Source organism: Thermobia domestica, chromosome 12, assembly GCF_964235325.1.
Source record: "Thermobia domestica chromosome 12, izTheDome1.hap1.1, whole genome shotgun sequence".
NCBI lineage: Eukaryota > Metazoa > Arthropoda > Insecta > Zygentoma > Lepismatidae > Thermobia > Thermobia domestica.
Window position 1 is genome coordinate 100,270,902 of NC_137465.1, and position 22,901 is coordinate 100,293,802.

At 34.9% G+C, this 22,901-nt stretch overlaps 1 protein-coding gene across 3 annotated transcripts in view; it reads right to left on the reverse strand.

Annotated features, from left to right (window-relative positions):
- Nucleotides 1–22,901, reverse strand: part of Cog1 (conserved oligomeric Golgi complex subunit 1) — a 113,641-nt gene that overhangs the window by 19,828 nt on the left and 70,912 nt on the right. For all 3 annotated transcript variants that reach the window (XM_081733864.1, XM_081733865.1, XM_081733863.1), the window contains exons 10-14: nucleotides 20,400–20,649; nucleotides 18,008–18,179; nucleotides 15,089–15,271; nucleotides 13,013–13,167; nucleotides 10,731–10,887 (exon numbers count right to left, since the gene is read on the reverse strand). In XM_081733864.1, the coding sequence (XP_081589990.1) occupies nucleotides 10,731–10,887; nucleotides 13,013–13,167; nucleotides 15,089–15,271; nucleotides 18,008–18,179; nucleotides 20,400–20,649 (917 nt within the window). The remainder of the gene's footprint in view (nucleotides 1–10,730; nucleotides 10,888–13,012; nucleotides 13,168–15,088; nucleotides 15,272–18,007; nucleotides 18,180–20,399; nucleotides 20,650–22,901) is intronic.

Sequence of the window (22,901 nt, forward strand, 5' to 3'; positions counted from 1 at the left end):
AAAGTTAAATCTTTATTTCCCATGAAGTACCAATAAGTTTTTCAATCAAGATGATTCATAGACCATTATGAGGGAAAAAAAAATATAACATGGAAGAAATTGAAATATCCCTTATTTATGTAGTACGGTAGCTTTGGGATAAGTTTTCAATAGGCTTTCAATCTTATATACTACACAGTTCACTTTTGTCACATCTAGGAAAAGATTATCTATGAGAATTCACTATGTGCAAAAGAAACTGTTTCTGATACTCCTTTTTCGTAAAAACAACTTTGTAATCTTCTGTTAGTTTCATTTCCCTTTCTGCTGCATCATTTATTACGGAGATGAATTTAACTATTGTCTTTCCTTGAAGATAGTCATTGTTATCTGACCATGAAATCGGATCACACTCAAGAAAGCCTTTGGGTATTTTAAATCTCACGAGAAAAAATTGTTTGTTGTATCAAAATCACTGATTTCTCTTTTCGCAAGAATTTTTATGATATTATCCTTGCGTCAAGCCTCTTTACTGCTTCACGGTTTCTCCTTACAGTTTTAATTCTTTCAACCAATTTTTGTTTTTCCACTATGTTAACTTCATCATCAAAAAACTCCAATGCTACGTATTCCTCCTTCAAGTACCAGAGATGCCGAGAAAATTTAGAAAGAGCCACATCAGATAATTCATTATCTATTTGCCTATAACTGTACAAAGCTTCCAAATATTGCAGGTCTTGTAATGAAGAATGGGATACTTGATCACATTTAAATCAAGCTTGGACATATAGTCGTATCAAAAAAATTCATGCTGTCCGAAGACCCGTTTCTATTTGCTTCGTTAAAAATATTTCTCTTCGTTGGCGAAAGAGAAATATTTTTAAACAATATATTGCTTTTTTCATCTACCTTGCATAGTGAATTGCTCCAGGCAAACGAAAGAAAACTCTTCGAGGAGGTATGCCATCCAAGAATGTCAGTTCTAAAAATTTACTGTAATCTTCTCTGCGGTGTCCTGCTTCTACAAGTTTGATAGCAAAATTCAATACTTCATTTCTTACATCTGAAATGTTGTTCCTTCTGTCATTATCATCATCAATTCTGGAATAAAGTTAGTACAATCTATTTTAGACCACTCGTTCTGAAAATGCTTAAATAGGGGATAATCCGGTCCAGATGCAAACGAAACACAACACTTGTCAAATACACATTTTAAAACCAATTCATAAATGTAGTGTCTACAAGGAGGGTATAGAAGATCATTTTGAAGCATCTGCTCTAGCAGAATGAAAGCACCGTTCACATGACACATATTGCCGGGAATAGTGTGACAACAAACTGCCTGCACGAACTTTACCAAGTTCCATTCTTCAAGCTAATGAACTGTAGTGGAAATAATGTGTTCGTTCTCCTCTTCATGATGACAAACTGAGAACACCAATTAGCCTCTCATGAGCATCTCCTGTAATAAATATTGATAACCTGTCGATAGTCTCTCTACCAGTCAAATTCGGCAGTAGTTTTCCGTCTCATTGCACAACTAACGCACTTGATGCACTCCGAAATTGTTTTTGTGGTCTTATGCAACTTCGCTACGGATTTTCTCTCAGCATCGATGCATATTTATTACTAGTTCCTTTACATTATGGCCTAATGTTTCTGCCGTCGCTGCCAGAATATGTATTCTCGTTCTATCAGTGGACCTGTATCGATCAAGAGCAGCAACCTGTCTTGGAGTTTTAAAATTAATTTTTCCCCTTTTACATCTCTTGCAGGGTCCGGGCGCACACAGGCACATATTTACATATTACTCAACTGGGTTTCCTCTTCATTTCTTGAAATGCTTACCTCCGTGTATTTTGGTGTAAAATTCATACAAATCATTTTCAGAAGTGCATTTTTCTTTTGCGTTCCTCTTTCTAATGAAGCCGCGCATATCCCTCTAGTTCTTTTCGAGCCAAACTCATGTCTTTACATTTAGTTGTGTAAGAGTTATTACTTGTGAAAAAGAGAAATATTTTCACATGTAATAATTCTTAGACGACTAAGGCTATCTTTAAAATAGTGCCAAATTTGTGTTTCTGGTGAAACGCCACCTCAAAACGATATGTCACATGACCCTCTTCCTATTTGAAAATTTTGATCTGAATCCAAGATGGCGGACTTCAAGATGGCCGCTGTGACAATACTATACAACATTAGATGTGTTTTTTCCTCTAGTTCCATTATCCAGGGTATTTTTGCGTTCCCTTAAGCCGTTTCTAAATTACAAGATTTTATTCCAGATTTTTCCCATATATTATGTACTGTAATCGGATTCAAAATTTTAGGTCGCTTGGGGCACCATTTAATATTATTCAATGAAGTTAATTTTTCTCTTTCCTTAATTTAGTTCCATATGGAACCATTTTAGGGGGTGAGTTCAAAGAAATTAGGAAATCAAAAATTAAGGACCACCCTAATATATATATATATATGTCATTTTCACTTTCAGTGAGAACACTGCACTGTGACTACATTTTCCTTGCTAACAGTCAATATTTTCTTTGAAATTGGATGATGATACTCGCAGACTGTTTCCAAACGGTGTGTCGGTCCGTCGATTTCTTGACTATAATTTCAATATTTCTTCATTTTGGAAAGGAGCTGCTTACATATATAAGTGGTACTACATAGTGATACAATTCCATGATTGTATAGAACATGGAATTCTGTTTCTTTCACATATTTAGAGTAAAATTCTATCAGGTCCACACTATTGAATTTTCCTTTGAGTTCAATATTACACTACAATTTGATAAGTTCCATTTGGATTTCCTGGGACATCTTTGACATCTACAGTGAAAGGACTGGGGGAAAGTTGAAAGTTGTTGGTATGTGACCAAGGTCTACAAATATTTAGCGAATTCAGACCTTAAAGCTAAGATAACTTTCGCATACTTCTGTCATGAATTTTCTGTGAAAGCGCTGGAAAGTGTGTGAGATTCTATTTCTAAGCTGATTCTCCCACAAGCGTAATTTAAATTCAAAAAATTACACCTGACTACAGAGATGGGTTACGAAATTGTTCTTCCCTTGGTGTTTGATATTCAAATCACTGAGGTGCACTGTAATATCCGTGAGATACGCAAATTCAACCATCCACTCCAGATCACTGAATCCATCCATGATGGTTCAATTCCATCATCTTTACTTGCCACGAATTCACTTATCTCATTCTTAAGGTCAAAAAATCTTTTAAGCACTTTACAGGAAATAAGCCTACGAATTTCTGTAAAGTAGAGCATGTCGTCGTACTCTACCTCCATAGCACTAAGACCGGCTGGCAACTGTTTGTGGTTCAATCCTCGGGATCTTATAAAATTCACAATTTTAACAATGTCTTTCATAATATCTTTGAAACGCACACCTTTTTTACACAAACTTTTCCTGGCGCAGAATGCAGTGATAGAGTACATCCCTTTGTTTCCACGCGCACTTGCCTCATTAAGCAATAATGTGACAAAACCTTCATTCTTGCTAATCACTGCATGAGCCGCGTCAGTGACAACACCAGAGATTTTTTTTTATACTCAAGTTTTATCGCTTGAAGAACAACAGCATTCAAAATCTTACTGCTTTTCGAGGTATGTTTTAACGAGAAATGACATGTACCAGTTCTTAACAAAGCTAAAGTAATGCTCCTTACAAAGATTACTAATTGTGCTGTATCACGCACATCACAACATTCATTAACAGCCAGAGAACGATGAACGAACTGAGAAGCATTTTCTCTCAATGTATTTTCTATATAAGCAATGGCTTTATTATTCTTCCAGTTTCTAACCCACTCTATACAATCTTCCACTCTCCTTGCCACCATAACACCGGACAAACTCAGTTTCAACAACGATATATATATATATATATATATATATATATTTCAACTGCTAGATACCATGCACTGTTTGATAAATTCCCTATCAGCAAAAGGTTTTGACAGCATAGCAATTTCTTGATATACGATATAGTTTGTCTTTGCAATGGAGTTACGTCACATCGTATCAGTTTCTTCCAATGGTTCGCATTTTTCCTAATTATGAATTCATTCTTTCATAATGTGTTCCACCGGGCCACGGGTTGAAGACCACTGATTTAAATGAACAAGTTCAGGGAAATGAAAATCACGCAACACATTTTAATATGTAATTTGGTTGACATGGAGTTCAATTCTGTAGCGGTTTGCGTTAACGCAATGCAAAATTTGGAAATTAGATCGTGATAATCGGCATAACAATAACAACAACTGTTTGTGTTTTTCTGCCTTACGTTGCGGAACATCAGATTGTCATTCAGCTTATCTATATGTCCGTTGCATAAGGAAACCCTTGCACCAAAATCTCTTCCTGTAATTTCCGTACTATCTTCATTCTGGACACTATAAGCTCCAGTACACGCAACATTCTATGACATTCTATTTAACGAACTTCTTGTAATATTAAGAGAAATACTCCAACGACAGATAGATATTCTAGGCGAACGAAGCATCGAATGAATAACTTCGCGTTTAGTGTCTCCGGTTGAAATGAATGCTAGTCGTCCTGCTTATTGCCGTCGTTGACACAAACGTTCTTTCTAAACTGGTAGTGAAAATGTACAACTTACTGTTACTCGTTTTCACACCCCATTAAGCAAATGCCTTTCTTCGTGTCTGTGTCATTGACTTACCACTGCCATTGAAATATTCCATGAAATCGACACATTGTTCTTTAATAAACTTTCCATTATGACACATAATAAAATTTAAAGGTCATATGAATGAAGAGAGAATAATAAATGATACCTTATGGCAATTCTTGTTTGTACAAATAACAGTTAAACACAAGAATCACTGACGAACACGATGTAATCGCAACTGCAGTACTATGCCAACTGCTGTACTCCAACTGCATTATTTCTTCGGAGATCACTAAACTATCTCTTAAAGTAAAATAAAAGAATCACTGATGTGAGCCCAATGAGCCAGATGAACCAAAAGGGTGGTTACAGAAACAGCAAAGATTTAGGATGTATACTGAAGCAGGCTAACAACCAACAAGACATCATCGATCAGTGCACGGAGGGATGCAACATTTTTCTTCGAAGTTGTTTCTATTTTTCATTCTTTCTCTTAGTTCCAATGCAATCACATTGCCAGGATCAAATGTTCCTATTCAGGCATAGATGCAAAAACAAAACATAGTTAATACTCTTCAAACTTTCTTCTCTATAAGCTCCCATTAACCAACTGCATTGTTCTGAACTCTCCCCCGAAATATTTTATCAATTTGTACTCTGAAAATATTTAATCATGTGTTGAATTGCAAATCTGTTCGATTAAACTATTTTAAAGAGTAAGCTGCTGATTTTTACGTGTTATTCTAAAGAAGATCACAGGTGACTTGGTAGAGGTTAGATGTCTGATAGAGGATCACAATTTTTAATTTATATAACGGATGTAATATTTTTCAGAAATAAAACACTGAACTGCTGAGCAAGACTGAACTATTCATAAAAATAAATACTTTACATGTTACGATTCGATCTTCTAACCAAGATCCTCATCAGATTGGTTAGAAGATCGAAACGTAACATGTAAAGTATTTATTTTTATGAATAGTACAGTCTTGTTCTATTACAGTCTTTATTTCTGTTCTTATTTGCAAGACATGCAGCAATGTACTGTTGTCAATATTTTTCACTTCAATCTCCATACATAATCAAGTTATTGCTCTATTAATTGAGTATGTTGATATTTGCCGTTACCTGAAATAGAACACAAGCTCCGCGACTTTTAATCTCTTTTGATGATGATAACCTTATTCTTAAGCTTATATTAAATTTGGATAACCCCTTTATCCCTATCTTTTAATCAAATTATATATAACTTGATTAAATTATCTTTATACGGAATTTAGTATTCCTAGCATGGTTATAGGTGTCCTGGTAAAGGTCAGAGGTTACTATTTTCAAGTCAACTAATGGAAATGTTATGTTTTAACAAAATCTTCGTACATAATCACTTCATTGTTCTTTTACTCGAATATATTCGTATTTTTCATTACCTGAAATAGGTTTCATACGCTTTGTAATGTTTGATCTCTTTCGATATCAATGACTTTATTCTTTAGGGTTAGATTAATCTTGGGATGGTCATTTACTGTGTGTTGAATTACAAGGTAAGCTATTGAACTTAGTCTAACTAGGGATGATTCCATTCCGGGACCATGTACCTGGGAAAAACCTACATATCGCCTGAAAATTCCTGCCAAGAGAAGTACGAAACCGTTTTCAAATCACGGGCAAACCCGGAACCTGACACTATAAGGGGCCAGTTTGTTGGTGTTTGTGACCCTATGCATTGCATTTTAGACAGAACTAAAAATAAATGTTGAGATGCATCACGAATAAACGCCTAAGCCCATCATATTCCGTTTTGGCTCATTGCTAAAACGAAACTCGGGCAAGAGTTTGATAATGTCGCTTTGCACCGAGAGACACCAATTTGGTCAGTGTTGCCAACCAAGTGTAAATACGATGTGGCCGATGATTTCTGTACCACTGGATGTATATCCATGAAATGTAGCATAAACATCATTCGTGACTGGAAAAAATATACTGTGGACGTATTCCTCCTCCAAAGAACCAGGTTTGTCAGTGTTACCAACCAACTGTAAAAATTGAGAAGGTGTAAAGCAGGTTTCGTACGATGAGACGTTTATGCACCAAGATTCTCAGAAACATCACACGACATTATAGCAAAAATACGTTGAGTATAACCCTTTTTTCCGACCATTCTAGGTTGTCAGTATTGCCAACCAAATGTAAATATCACAATGTTGCAAATAGGATGTGTGTCATTGAACGAATATAGAACAAATGTGACAGAAGCAGCATTGGACAATGGAAAACATAGTGTGAGTGTTAACAAGCACCCCAATTTGACAGTGTTGCCAACTATTCTAAAATACATTATCCCGAAAGGTTGCCTGATCATTGCATGCATAGAGACAAAACTTGGCATAAACATCATTTGACACAAAAACAAACATTCTGTGGTTGTTACCATTCCCCAAGCACGGTAACGTTGTCAACGTGGTCTGTCAGTATTGCTAACGTTGTCAAAATGGAAGTTCTTCAAATAGTAGTATACTAGCTTCGTGTTATTTTTATATTGGCTAATGGTATGAATGGTATTTCGCGTGATGTTTCTGCCAATCTTGGTGCATAAACGTCTTATCGTACTAAACCTGCTTTACATCTTTTCATTTATATAGTTGGTTGGCAACACTGACAAACTGTGGTCCTTGGAGGAGGAATGCGTTCACAGTATATTTTTTCTAGTGACGAATGATGTTTATGCCACGTTTCATGGATATACATCCAGTGGTACAGAAATCATCGGCCACATTGTATTTACAATTGGTTGGCAACACTGACCAAATGAGTCTGGGTGTAAAGCGATATTATCAAACTCTTGCCCAAGTTACGTTCTAGCAATGAGCCAAAAGGGAACATCATGGGCTCAGGCGCTTACGCATGATGCATCGTAATATTTATTTTTACTTCTGTCGAATATGCAATACATAGGGTCACAAACACCAACAAACTGCCCCCTTATAGTATCAGGTTTCGGGTTTGCCCGTGATTTGAAAACGGTTTCGTACTTCTCTTGGCAAGACCTTTCAGACGATATATAGGTATTCCCCAGGTACATGGTCCCGGAATGGAATCATCTCTAGTAAGTCTAACCAAAGTCAAAGGTGACCTGGTAGAGGTCAGTAGTATAGAAATAGCCGTTCAATGACATCCTGTTGAATCTCTATCATCTATCGTCTGAACCCTTAAAAAATCTTTAAAATCCAATACTTCTGGTCTTAAAACCCGTATATATACCGCATTTTAGATCACTCAGATACCCAAAACTGCCATTTTTCATAGTTTTTTGACAGTACGATTAGAAGTATTGCGTAAGTTTGATTCAGAATTCACTCTGTGAATGATGTTTTTTTTTTCTAATCCGGAAGTGAAGAGTCGGGGGTAGAGCACTATATATATATATATATATATATATATATATATATATATATATATATATATATAAAAGTAACGAGGCAACATGTGTGTTTATCGTAAGTTTATTTTACCACGAGCTGGGATGGAACCAGGGAATTTAATGACTGAAGTGCCTTACTATTTAAGTTACTGCTACCTTAGCTTAGAGGCTGGTGTTAATAATAATAATAATAATAATAATAATAATAATAATAATAATAATAATAAACATGTAAAATATAAAATAAGAATGGACTGAGCTTGACATGTTGTATGATTACTGTTGATTTGTATGTATGTATTGCTCTTACTCTTCGATATATACCTCAAAAATTGCACATAATATGTCATGGAATATAAAACAAAACCTTGTATATGTGTTGCCTCTTACATATACATATATCTTAGCAAAAATATAGCCCTTGGAATTTAGAAAACACACTGCCACTGTTAACTGCTTGTGTAAATATTATTTTCAGGCGAAACAACACCTTTTCTGGCTGGTTTGCCGGGAAGTGGACTCCAAAGCCGAGGCTAACTACCTTTCCAAGTCCTTGGTTGGCGAGTCAAGAAAAAAAACAGTGCTGCGGTCGCTGCAGATATTATTTAAATCCCTCGACTCTGCTTGTGCCTCTCCAGCCCTCGACTCGTTAGCCGAGAAAGAAAATACTTCCGAGATTGCTGTAAATATCATTTCATTCCCTCAGCTCTGCTGGTGCCTCTACAAGCCCTCGACTCGCGAGCCAAAAAAAAAAAAAAAAAAAAAAAAAAAAAAAAAAAAAAAAAAAACCTACTGTGGACAAACTGCCCCTCCAGCCCTCCACTCGTCAGCTGAGAAAGAAAATGCTGCCGCGATAACTGTAGATATTATTCAAATCCTTCAGTTCTGTTGGTGCCTGTTTTAACAGTTGCTAATAAATACCACTATAAGCTCGTATCTAGTTATTCACGTACAGTTGCATGACATTTATATATTCAAAACTTTTATCAACAAACTTCCTGTGTAATTTTGTTATCGCATGCTAACAACACAACACAATGTTCAAAACATGCACAAAACAACATTTATCATACAACATATAAAGCTCAATTCATTTCACATTATTTCTTTCATTCACACAAGCATCGAAAATAAAGGTAGCAGAAACTTAAATAGTAAACGACTTCAGTTATTAAATTCCGTGGTTCTATCTCAGCTCGTAGTAAAATAAACTTACGATAAACACACATGTGGTTCTCATTACACTATATATATATATATATATATATATTGGACTGTGGTCCAGACCTTTCACTTCCGCGTTGGAAAAAACCCATCACCCAGAGAGGAAATTTTGACTCTTACTTAACTAATACTTTTAATCATACCATAAAAAAGGTAAAAACAGCAGTTTTGGGTATCTGAGTGGTCTAACATGCAGTATATGTGCGGGTTTAAATGTTGGATTTTAAGGATTTTAAAAGAATTTAAAAAACAGTTTGGCGTTGAATCACTATTTCTATACTACTTAGGTCGGGGTTCAGTTTTCAATTCAGCAAACGGAAGAATTATTTTTAGTTTAATACTCATTCACAATTAATTTGTTGCTCCATTAATCGAGTATTTCGGTATTTTTCAGTACCTGGAATAACACAAATACATTTCATGACCTTTGACCTCTCTTGAAATTGGTGACCTCATAGTTAGGCTTCGGCTAATCTTCGTAGGTTTTTTATCTGTACGTTGAATCACACTTTGTTCGACTGAATTGTTGTTGCGGGATTTTGTTGAAATGAATGCTGTTACAATGAAAGTCATGGGTGACCTGTTAGAGGTTAAAGGTCACTGTTTCATACATCCCTCATTGGCATATTGTTTCACATTGGAAGTTATACAAATATGGCAATTTGTGCGGTCAAAAGTCGATTTTTGAAAAATTGCATATATCAATTTAACACTGAAATTTCATAAGGAAAAAAAAATCACAAATTTAACCTCTGATCCTGTAACTTATTAATCCTTGACACCCTTGCTCTCCCTTTAACGTCACAAAAAACTTCGAACTTTCATCTATAATCACATCAACTTTCACTTTCCTAGGGCTTACCATTTCCATGCAACACGAAAATGAAATTTATATACAAATTTTGGGATAGTCTGTTTTACAGTTTCTCCAAATTCTTATTCCTGAAAATTTCTTGCAATTTCAAGCTTTACGCTCTCTAACGGAGCCTTGTTCAAAAGGAATAAAAAATAAATAAATAAAATAAAATAAAAATAGCAGTAAAAGTAATGAAAACGTAAACGAAATATATAGAAATGGGCTCATAGTGGCAGAAAATTGAAAATATCTGTATATATTGTCAATTGCTGGTGTGTTTAACCTGAACTTTCGAAGTAACATTCATAATGCAAGAATTAGATGTTATGCGCTACTATTGGTATGCAAATGGCGTGCCGTTTTTGCATAAAGTATTCTCACAATTGGAGTTTTTACCAGTAAACGAAATCAGATTTACCTTAACTTACAATTTACCGTGGAACATAACAAGGAGGTAAACTTGTTAGCATATCGTCTGATGTATTCAATTGTTTTATCTATAACATAATGATAACACATGATGTTAACTGCATACAAAATGAACACAGACATATTTAGTTACAGATATCAATGAAACAGAGGAAAATAACACAATACCTTGCTTTCTCTAGGAATTAGTAACACGGTTATGAATCTTGTATCTAACAGCAACTGCAAAGCCAATGTTTGAGGTATTTTATCTTGTTTGCATACGAGTTCGCATTTTTTAATAAATTCTTCCACTATGTCCTCCACTAGTCCCTGGTGAATTTTCCTGGTTTAGCAATATAAGAATAAATAACAATAAATATCAACATATTTAAATAAAACACAACTTCCTTAAATTAACACTATATAGTTTTCATTGTCAAGATTTACGAAAACTTTTGTTGAAGTTTTAGCTCCTGACTGTAATTCTATTGAAGGACACTTTGACAATGAGTTTATTTTAATTTAACAAACAAGAAGACGCTTTCAGGTGAAAACAATCCCTGAAGTACGTAAAATTCTCTATTTATAAATTTCTCAAGGATGCTAAGGCAATACTTAACATTCTAAACTTCTAAAACATTCTTTCTTTTAATAATTACTATGGATTAAATCAAACTAAGTGTCATTTACCTATACTGTGATGCGACTGAATTCCAAACGGGCGTCCATCAGGCGCTAATGTACTTTGTTAGCCCCGTGATAATGTTTTGATTATTTGCTTGTTATTCGTTATATACCTAAGTATATAATAAAATTATTTTGCAGAAAATATATAAAACAATCACGAACATCAGAAAATTGTACATCATTTTCGCTAAATGATTCATGAGATAGGTAAGAGCTATGAATTACGTAGTACTTGACGTGAAGTGCCGTCTTCGAATGCTGGAATGCAGCGTCACGTGATAAGTAAAATGACATTTCTAGTTGTACAGCCCACGATTCTGTTCTTTAGGTTAAAGAATTGGTGAAATTAGAATGCGCCAGGAAATGGTAGAACCTCCAGCTAATTCAAGGACACGATGATGTCCACGATAAGGGACCCGTCGCACCAGAAGTATTACCCGTCGCACGAGTCTGTGCATTTGTTTTGTAGTGACGCTGCTGTTGTGTTTATGTTTTGGCACTGGGCGAAGGGGATGGTGGGAGAGAAGGCATGAATGGTTTTCTGTATTCCGTTACAGGGTTGCCAGGACGTCTTCCTGCAAAGTAACAGGCCTTGTGCCTCAGCTAGATCTTCCGCCGTCAAATAGCCCCGTTCCTTTCATAGAGTATAAGATGTATATCATTTCTTCGACATGGCAATTATTAGTTCCATGTCTCCATAATTGCTGCAAACACATTAAGTTAATGCATACGAGGAAATTAAGTTAGCAGCCATCTAGATATTTTAATGTTTGATTCCATATCAAATAGTTTTACATATTCCTCGCAAAACGACTTGAAATATGATAAAGTTCTTCTCGGGCAATCAGCCAGGTGAAAACTGGTGGATAGGCCAACGTTTCGAGAGCTGTCATCGTTCTCGTCATCAGGGCAATTATGTAGAGATCAGCGGATATAAGTAATATATACTCTGGGCTGGAGAAAATGCTGGTTCCTGATTGGCTGGTTTAATCTGAAAAACTGGAGCTGTGATTGGCTGGCTATGTTCCGTAGTCCGTGCTATTGATTGGCTGAGGGTTATCTGGATATTTGTGTGTCGTTTTCTTTCCTACGGTACTGATGACCGGGTTCCACAGGGGGCTGAGTTGAAATCCAGTGTCTCTATTAACGTTGTTCGGTTCATGAACTATGGCGAGTGATTCGGCTACTATCCTGGTCCAGTAACTGGTGCTCTTGGTAATGATGGATGTGTCCTTAAATAAAACTTGAAATATGTACACACTACTCTCACGCAAATTTGATTTTGTTCATATCCTTTTGATTTTCTCGAAAACCTGACCATAAAAGAAATCTTAGGAAACTAGTACCTCTGGCGACCCTGTCATGTTGCTCCTACCACTTGTAAACAAGGAAGCTAGTTCCCAACTTCGCCGCATGCAGAGAAAAATCAGACGAGTAATAAACGTGGTGCATGGGTCCCTAGTTCGATCCCAGCTCACACCGAGTGGACTTTGTGGTGGACAACCACCGTGTGCGTGGGTTTTCTCTCGTTTCCTCCAACTTTCTTCATCCCACCATTTCATTCATTCTCATCATAACCGCCACCTTTAGCCAATACGCCATAACCATGGAATGTAAAACAGAAAGTTTTTATTTCATTTCATTTTATGATAAAAATACAAAAATACTAGAAAACTTCAAAACATCAAATATAATTCTAACTAAATGCTCATTAAAAGTTCACAAGTGAAAGTACACGTTTATGACAAAGATTCTAAGATGCAATCTTAAATAATACTTACCTCGGAAACGTATGAGGAGCTAGTCTGTTTAATTCCTGACACATAGAGTACAGTGCTGTTTGTAAAGGAAGACTAGGTTGTGAAGGAACTCGGATTGTGGACCGAATACTGCGACCTTCTTCTCCTTCTTCTTGAATATTCACCACATCCCATTGCTATATTAGAAAAAGGTCATAAACGTTCAAACAGAACACACGGAAATATAATGAAAAGATAATCTATTCAGACTACATATTTAATAAATCAAAGGACGTTAATAATAATAATAATAATAATAATAATAATAATAATAATAATAATAATAATAATAATAATAATAATAATAATAATAATAATAATAATAATAAAAAGTCACGAATGTCATATGTAGGTATGCATAGAAGGTTTATTGAACGCTTTTGAAATACAATACTTACGGGTGTTTTATCATCGCATTTCTTTTGCTTTGAACACTAGTCAGCAATTACTAAAGGTTAGCAAACAATCTAGAAACTCAAACAACTGCCAGAAAACTTATAATTGTTTGTAATTTAATCTGCATTACAATCGAATCTCGGAATAAAAAGACATGGTAGCTTAGTGGTTGAACACTCACCTCTGCGCGTAAGCTCGTCAAGTTGCACTCAACGCGTGACCACTGAATGTGACAGGATACACCAATACATACACACACACCAAAAAAAAAAAAAAAAAAACTCCAAATATTCGAATACAACAAATCGAATAACAGAACAGAAACAATATATACTAGGAATAAGAAAGTAATTTTGAGCTTCGAATCTTGACACTAAATAACTATTTTCCGTTAAAAACATATTATATACGTTTTCATAGATCATACATGAAGACGAAGAGCTTAGCTGACGACCATAGTGCATCATTGAGAAGAAGAAGAAGAAGAATATGATGATAATAATAATAATAATAATAATAATAATAATAATAATAATAATAATAATAATAATAATAATAATAATAATAATAATAATAATGCACACACACACATATATATATATATATATATATATATAGGGTATTACAGATAAAATGTTCAGTGCTTATAAATCACAAACGGCTGAAGGTAAAAAGACAAAGCAAAAAGTGAGATATGAAATTGTTATAGGACGCATTGAATAGAGTGCGCTCTTTGTCTCACAAGACCCAAACACGGTTCAACACTGGCGGGGGCACTAGAAAATTTTAAATGAGAAGATATGTCGTTTGATATATCATTGAAAAGACCATGGAAAAACAAACTAACTTCTGTAGGGTAACCGTTAATAAAATGGCCACCATTTGAATGTGAGTTCTTGTACATACAGATAAAGCGGCCAGTGTTTATAAATCATAAATGTCATAGGGCGCATTGAATGAAGCGTGCTTTTTGTGCCACAGGACTGTCTATTATGGAACACTGGGGGTTACTAGAAAAATTTAAATGGGAAGGTATGTCATTTGATATATATATCAGGATTTATTTATTTATTTATTTTTATTTTTATTTTATTTTATTTTATTTATTTATTTTTTTGTTACAGTCCAGTGCTTATAGATCACAAATGACTAAAGATGAAAAGACGAAACAAGAGGTAACATGCGGAAATCATAGGCAGCACTGAATAGAGCGTTTAAGCACAGGCTGTATGCTGAAAGTTAAGCAACCTCTAACTTTATCTGCGTAAAAAGAAAATTACGATGTACGTTACGGAAACCCTCATCCACCACCATTGTCTCAGCTACTGAGAAGACTAGCGTAAGAACTTTTACGATAACGTCCGTAAACATACGGTAGTGAATGTTTAGCTTGATAAAGCTGATAGCACAGAAAAAAAGTCACGTATTTTGTACAGTGATATCAACCCAGAATTTATTAAATGCATTTTCGAATTAGTAAGAAGCGACAATTTTCTTTCTCTTGATTTCGACTTTTCTCTTCCTTTCGGGAAAATTTGGTAATAGTATTTTAAATCGTTCTTAGGAACTTTAGAAAAAGAAAAATTGTCCATTAGGTATAAATTAAAATGATATCATGTTATTTATAAAGAATTTGCAAACTAAAATAAAAAGATTACATACCGGTACTGCCTTAAGAAGATCTCTAGGATTGGAAGATCCTAATTTGCCTTCTAAGTGTTTCTTCAATCTCGAGCTAGCTAACTCCTTCCACATATAAAAGGCTGCTTCACTCTCGCTGTGTAAATTTTTACTTACTTCTTGCCACGCTGCCGATTCACCGAACAATGGGCTTGAAATAAGTATCTGGAATAAAAATATTCGGATACAACGAAAATACTTGGAGAAGTATTAAAAAGGAAGACTTCATAACTTAATAAAGATATATTGCCATCACAGTTGGCATCTGTATCTTCTTTCATAAAGTTTTCTGACTAAAAGGCTCAGTAAATACAAATGTTATATTTTTTAACTTAATGCTTCTGTGAACTTAATCTCATGTACAGAACATGATACAAAGTCATGTAACTCCTTTTTTTGATCGCTAAGGAGCCTTTAACACAGATAATTTTCAAGCAACAAAGGAAATTTTCCCAGTTAGAATTTAATGAAAATAATATTATTTACAATAAATTTAGATTTATACTTAGAACAGTTTCTTGTAATGTAATTATTATATTGAAATAAATTTGACTAGATAAGTTTTACGTATTTCACATAATTCCCACAAAGATAATTATTATAAATAGTTAACTTTTAATGGTTCATTCAGTTTATTTATTTTAGCTGATATTTCAAAGGTGACTTACTGCCTGTATCATCAGGGTTAAGTCACTGTTATACAACATTACACTGGGGACACTTTGTGAAGATACATATATACAAAGTGTTAATGAACTATACCGACAAACTATAACAGGTGATTCCTCACATCAAAATAAGTGAAGAAGTTCGTATGTATCTGTGGGGAAAAGTGCATAGTTTCAGAGTAAGGACTGACCAAAATCTCGTAAAATTAAATTTCAACACGCACTATTTCGAATTCGAGAAACAGTAGAATAGCGATTCATGTCAGTGTAAAGCAAGTCATACACACGCAATCCAAAAATGTATATTTCATCAATGTGCAACGGGTGTACAAGGGATTCTTTATAGGATAATTTTCCCACACATTTTCTCAACAGAATTCCTAGATATACTGATTTCAAGGTGGATCCAAAGTGAGCAAAAGGTAAGCTTTGATAACAGGGTGTGGGAAGTCGGAAGTATTAAGGATTGCCAGATCCACGGTTCCATGTGTTCAGATCAACGCGTGCTGTGATGTATTGTCACGGTATATTTTACTTTTTTTTCCCACGTATAAGCGTGAAACAAAGCATCGCAGTACGTTATTTCAAACATGAGGAATTGTGGAGCTGGCGGTTGCTAACACTTCCTACTTCCAACTGAAGAATTCTGTGTTCATTGCTGTCTAACTTATACCCACCTTGAAAACAGAGCATATCTGAGAATTCTGTTGGACATATACTTAGGAAGTATACCCTATAGAGAGAGAATCCCTTGTACACCCACTGCATATTGATGAAATATACATTTTTCGATTGCGTATGTATGACTTCCTTTACACTGACATGAACCGCTACTCTACGGTTTCTCGATAATTCACGTTCAATTCGAAAAACACGTATAAGGGAAAGACTATGCTATTCTAGGAACCTAAGCTGAATGTTCACAAAATGACAAGAATATAAATTACATCGCGCTAGAAAACGATTATGCTAATTAACATATACTGACAACGAAAGATTATAAAAACTCAAGATCACTGACATTGTACGGGAATGTGCAGTAAAATCATATTCTAAACTAGAATATCACAAGTCAATGATACTGCTCTGAGGGTAACTAAGGAAACGGTATATTTTCCTTGGAACAAAACCCAATGCAAATAATAATAATAATAATAATAATAATAATGATTCATCTCACTTTACATGTATTATATAATTACTGCATCCAATATTTAATATACTATTAACTGCACTGTTTCGGTGTTTATCGACACCTTCCATACAGGAAAGCACAAGATGAAACTGTAAGTGATATGAGTTGCATGTGAGTTGTCCAGATTTGTCAAGGAAGGAGTCAGGGGATGCCGTAACAGTACAGTTACTAGTACCTTCAGATTACTCACCTAGTAATATTCCTTTCAATTTTTCCTCCAATATTCAAATAGGGCACTCGGTTGGTTCGTCTCAGGAGCACACAGTATCTTAAGATCTTTTCCACAACACGATATTCAGATTATCTTCTTGTGTCTTGACAGTGGTAATTAAAGAATATCACGTAAATGTTATCGATACTTATGGTCACTTACCTTTCCCAATACAGGACTCAAGCCATTCTGTGCCCCTCAGTGGCCCAGTGTCCCACTGGCAATATTGAAAAGGAACATTACTATGTGAATAATTTGATGATATTACAATGTATTCTATACGCTGGATAAATAATTGTATCATATTGTTAATAGTACATTAAAAATTAGATGCGGTAAATAAGAATGTAAAGAACACCGTAGTCTAGTGGTTAGAGCGTTGGACTCATGTCCGTAGTCAAGGGTTCGATTCCCGGCCGGTGCTTCCCCAATTTTCGGCGTCCACCCAGCGTCGTGAGGCAAACTGGGGAGTCACGTGAAAACATGACGTGACAGACACTATGTCTAGAAAGCTCCTGATGTGCCTGTTAGGGACAGGGCGTCGCAGCGCGTTGACCATGTCGCTAGAGGATCGCTTATTTTAAAAATATGTTTACAAATTATCCTATTCTGAAGCATCAGCCAATTTAGACGAGAATTTCCAACAGACAGTCCTAGAAAGTCGTAGGAACTGAAAATCGTAGCTTTCTCAATTCTAACTGCATAGTATACTGGTATGTACTATAAGCAAACATAGCCTTGAAACATATAGGGAGAAAGAAAACAATAACGATTTTTTAAGTACAAAATACAGATAACATATTCGTCTTAGTGGTATACTTATTTACCTTATTGTTCTCAGCTAATGTTGCTGCAGACACACATCGTTGGAGATGAGGACATAGATTGACTAAAGCTTGCAAAACTCTCCCAACAAACATAGCGCATGCTTCATCCTTCTTCTCATTTCTATTCTCCTTGTCAAATTTTAAGTATTCTCTTTTAATAAATTCTATCAAGCTAAAATCAGGAAATTAGTTATTAATAGTGGGAAAATTTGAGGATTTTGGCTTCAATGATTTATTTTTAACTTTACTGTAACTTCTTAGAAATTATTTTAATTTGGTAACATATAAACTACATTTTATACTAGCAATAAAATCCTTTTCATTGTAAGTGTATTGACATATGCGGCTTATGGTCTTTTACATTGAAACAGTCTACATTTTTGTAGCGGTCCCAAAAATTATTGATATCGTTTCATGAAATACGCATGATAAGTCTTGTACTTACTAATATTTCAGTAAATTTTTACGCATTTTGGATCTATAAACTAATATTATATTTTCTATTATTTATTAGTGGTGTTAATTAGTTGTTAAACATCAGTTTATTTGTATTCAACTGTACTTTATTGTTATGGTTAGGTTTAAAAAAGAAAGATGGAAAGAGAACTTAATTATTTACACAGAAACATACTTTTTTATGAAGAAAACATTAAACAATGAGCGAACGAATAATAGATTTATTAAACTGATTGACAGCTTGGGAGTTTAATGTCTCTTTTCAATATGACCACTATATGCTATATAAAACAAGGTCTGCAACTTAAAAAGGGATCCGAATCACCACTCGAGTTTTAGTTCGAGGCTGTAACGTTCTCACTGGCAATCGAATCAGGGTTCATGTGCAGAGAAAGCATGTACGTTAGTTACTTCGCCAAATATCAAGTAGTCTGTTCCACAAAAACAATTTATTTCTTAAGAGCCACGATAGTTTAGTAAGAGAGCACTCACTTTTGGTGTGGGAGATACATTATCCGATCCCAGGCCATGTGAGTTTGTAGAGGACAAATGTTTCCGCTGGTTTCCCCGAGATTCTCAGTTTTCTCTCACATTTTTATTTTACTGGCCCTTCTATTATCATTCACTTTTATTTCTCAATTGATCCCTTTAGTCTAAAGCATAAATGTGGAACGTTCAACTAAATGTTCAATTTTACTTTAACAATTCATTTTCTATATAATATGTAATTATCAGGTAGTCTAGAAAGTATTAAATCCTCTGCGCACGAGATGGCGTTAATATCCTAAATCTCAAAACATATGAGCAGCTGGTTAAGCCTAGCGTTGTTCTACGGTGGACAGTTTAAGTTAGATGCACAAAAAGTGTTGGTTGGAATTCTTATAATCGGATGGAAGGTATTGCGTCACGAAAATAAGTGAAGTTTCCGCAAAACTGCGCAACATTTTACAATTTTGTTTCGGTAAAGGAGCAAATGCTGCACAGGTCCGTGAATAAATGTGTGTTGTCTATGGGTACGACATATTATCAAAAGAATGTTCGGTCGCCTTCGTCCAGGAAATTTCAATATTCAAATACTTCCCGCAGTGGGCGATCAATCACAAAAAAAGATATTCTGGCAAAAGCTGAACAAGACCTGCATGTAAGCAGTCATGACATCGCCAATGACTTAACATCCATCACGAAACAATATTAGACAATTTGGAGAAAGCTAGCTACAAAAAGAAACTTGACATCTGGGTGCCATATGATATGACGAAAAAAACTTACTCGATCGACTTTCTATGTGCGGATCTCTGCTGATATATATCGAACTCGAGCCATGCCTGAAGCAGTTGATCACGGGTTATGAAATTTGGATAACTTATGATAATAATGAGCGAAAAAGATAATGGTCGAAGCGAGGAGAAACTCCACAGTTCGTGGCAGAGTCCATACTGACAGCCAGGAAGTAGGCTTGATGGGACTGCAAGGGCATCGTGCACCAGAAGCTGCTGCCGCCAGGCAGAACAACAGACTCAGACCTCTGGTCAAGAGAAAGGGTGTTGTATACCTCGCTGATAACGCTAGATCATATACATCTTTAACACCCCGTCAGAAATTGAAACAACTTACTTGGAAGGTTTTAATGCGTCCTCTGTATAGTCGGACCTGGTATAATGAGACTATTATTTGTTTCGGTCTCTGAATAACTCCCTGAATGGTGGTAAATTAGTTTCAAAATAGGCCAAGTGGCATGTGGAAACTACAAGTCACAATCCTCTGACCAGAAACGATGGAAATTCTATAGGTGTTGCCAGGAAGATGGCAGAAGGTTGTCAGATAAAATAGTGTACACGTGGTTTTACAACGTTACTCTTAAAGCACAATAAATGTATTCCTAATCTTGATCTCCAAATGCTCAATGCTTTTTAGACAACCTGACATTTATACTTACCTTGTAATACATTTAATCGTATTGGATTGTAGATGATCCTGGATTTCGCTTTTATCCAAAAATTTATTAAATGGACACAGTTGCTTTCTTGACATTTCTTCTTTCTCGTTTAAAACAAGTGAATATTTGTTTTGCTCTTTATCACTTACATAATGAAGCAAATCTTCTACTAATGCCTCTAACTTCGAATCGAAACCGTTACACAATTTCTGAACGTTAAGTGAATAACCTCGAGCTTTCATCAACAAACCTGTAGCAAATACAAAATAATTTAAGAATATTTAAAGGAAATAAAATAAAAATGAAACTAAATAACAAACAGAATACATAAAATTTGATTAAATTAACCATTATTAACAAAAGTTTCTATTCCTCCATTCTTCCTTTGATCCAAAATCTAAGATGATTAGCTACAAAAGGAGTAAATCATTGTTCGCAGAACAAAAATTGCTATTTCACTAATTTTCTTGTGCAAGTACTTAGGGGATTGATTATTTTGTACTAGACAGGAATATTATTTATCTAGTTATTTCTTTGAGTTTTATTTATTTATTTCGTCTTTAATTCTAGTCTTCTTTCACATCATTTTCGTTATCTAATCAAGAACCAGGCATATTTTTTGAATTACACGTGATGTGTCCAAAATATTTATTTTTACAATATATAGTAATAATTGTTTCCTAGTATTTTTTCTTGCAGTAATACAAGAAATATTATTACATTTTTCACCAAAATTATCACAAAATTGTTATAGATTTATTCATTTCACTACAAGATAAAGCATTTTTTATTTGGAGAAAATTACCAAAAATTATATGAGGAATGTAAGAAAAAAGTGTGTTTACTAAAATAATTTACGAATAATTGTAATAATTACTCGCGTTAACTTGATTTAAAAAGATATACCAACACAAAAAAAGTTCATAACGAAAAAAAATCTACTAAAATGTTTGACAATCCGAACATTTTCGGTTGTTTTATAGGTGAATATTTATTCACTAGACTTCCCTTATATGCTACGGGTCACGATGACATACCCATAAGTCTTTCCAACAGGAATCTGTTGTTCCCACACCACTGCTAATTACAATCTTTTCATCGCTGAACATTGAATGAAAAAACGCTACTGCCCATGTATTCTTAAATATAATGTTGGCCGAATTTTGGCGTCCTTTCATCACTATATGAGTATCACTCAGATCCCACAACAGCAATACACGTACGGCAATTTTCTGTAGTTCGCGATGTGTATTTCAGCAGGCGACGAAAACCGTCCACATGTATATTGATCAACCTTTTGCTTCTGATCATGTATAATTATTTTTTTGTGTATTTCATAACATTCGACGAATAGAAAACAAGTGAGCAAATAAAAAAAAAAATTCTAATAATAATACTAAAATAAAATCACGGATTGTAACTGCAGTAATTTTACAGGTCCTTTCGATTTTCATATAACACATCTTACTATACAATAAAGATGCTGATCCGTATTCAAAGCGTTACATATAAGGTAGAGATAATGTCGCTATTTTCGGCGAAATTTATACATCCATACTGGGTGCACATTTTCTTTTGATTTGGCTGTTCTATTAATGTTGTATGGTATGTAGCAGATCAATTGATCGACTGTTATACGAGGGTCATTGCAAAAGTCATGGTAATTATTTTTTTTTCTCGAAAATGGTAACGAATAAAAAAATTCTGAGATATGCAAATGGAAGGTTAGTTTATATGTAAACATTACATGTAAGGAGATGGTTGAACACACAACAGACTACCATAAAGATATAGCACGAGAAAAAAGACGAACAAAATTTTGTCGTTTCAAACGAGTTTTATTGTCAATTGCAACAGTACACAATAGTACAGGGCAGAAACACGTACCTGTGACATCTTAGAGTCCCTCAAAGTAGTCTCCCAAAGAATTCATCACACACTGCCAACGCTGTGGAAAACGCCGAATAGAGTTACCCATGGCCTCGCCTTGAGCGAATCTTCGGACTCACGCGTGACTGCTGTAGCAGTCTTCACGTGTTCGAAAGCGTGTTTTACGCAATGGCTCTTTCAGCTATGGTATGAGGTCATAATCGCTAGATGATATATCTGGCAAATATGGTGGATGCTCTAAGATGTCACAGGTTACTATTCATGCCCTGTACTATTGTGTGCAATTGCAATTAAAAGTAAAACACGTTCGAAACGAGAAATTTTTTTTTCGTTATTTTTCTTGTGCAGTATCTTTATGGTGCTGTGTGTGTTGATCCATCTCCCTACATGTAATGTTTACATATGAACTAACCTTCCATTTGCATATTTCAGAATTTCTTTATTCGTTACCATTTTTGAGAAAAAAAATAGTTGCCATGACTTTTGCAATGACTCTCGTATGTTAACCTTACTTGTGGATGAATTTTCCATTTGTAAATTATGTGTGTGTATCAAGTTGCCACTAATTATGTCGAACTGTATATCTAAGTGCACAACGAAATTAGTGAAAAA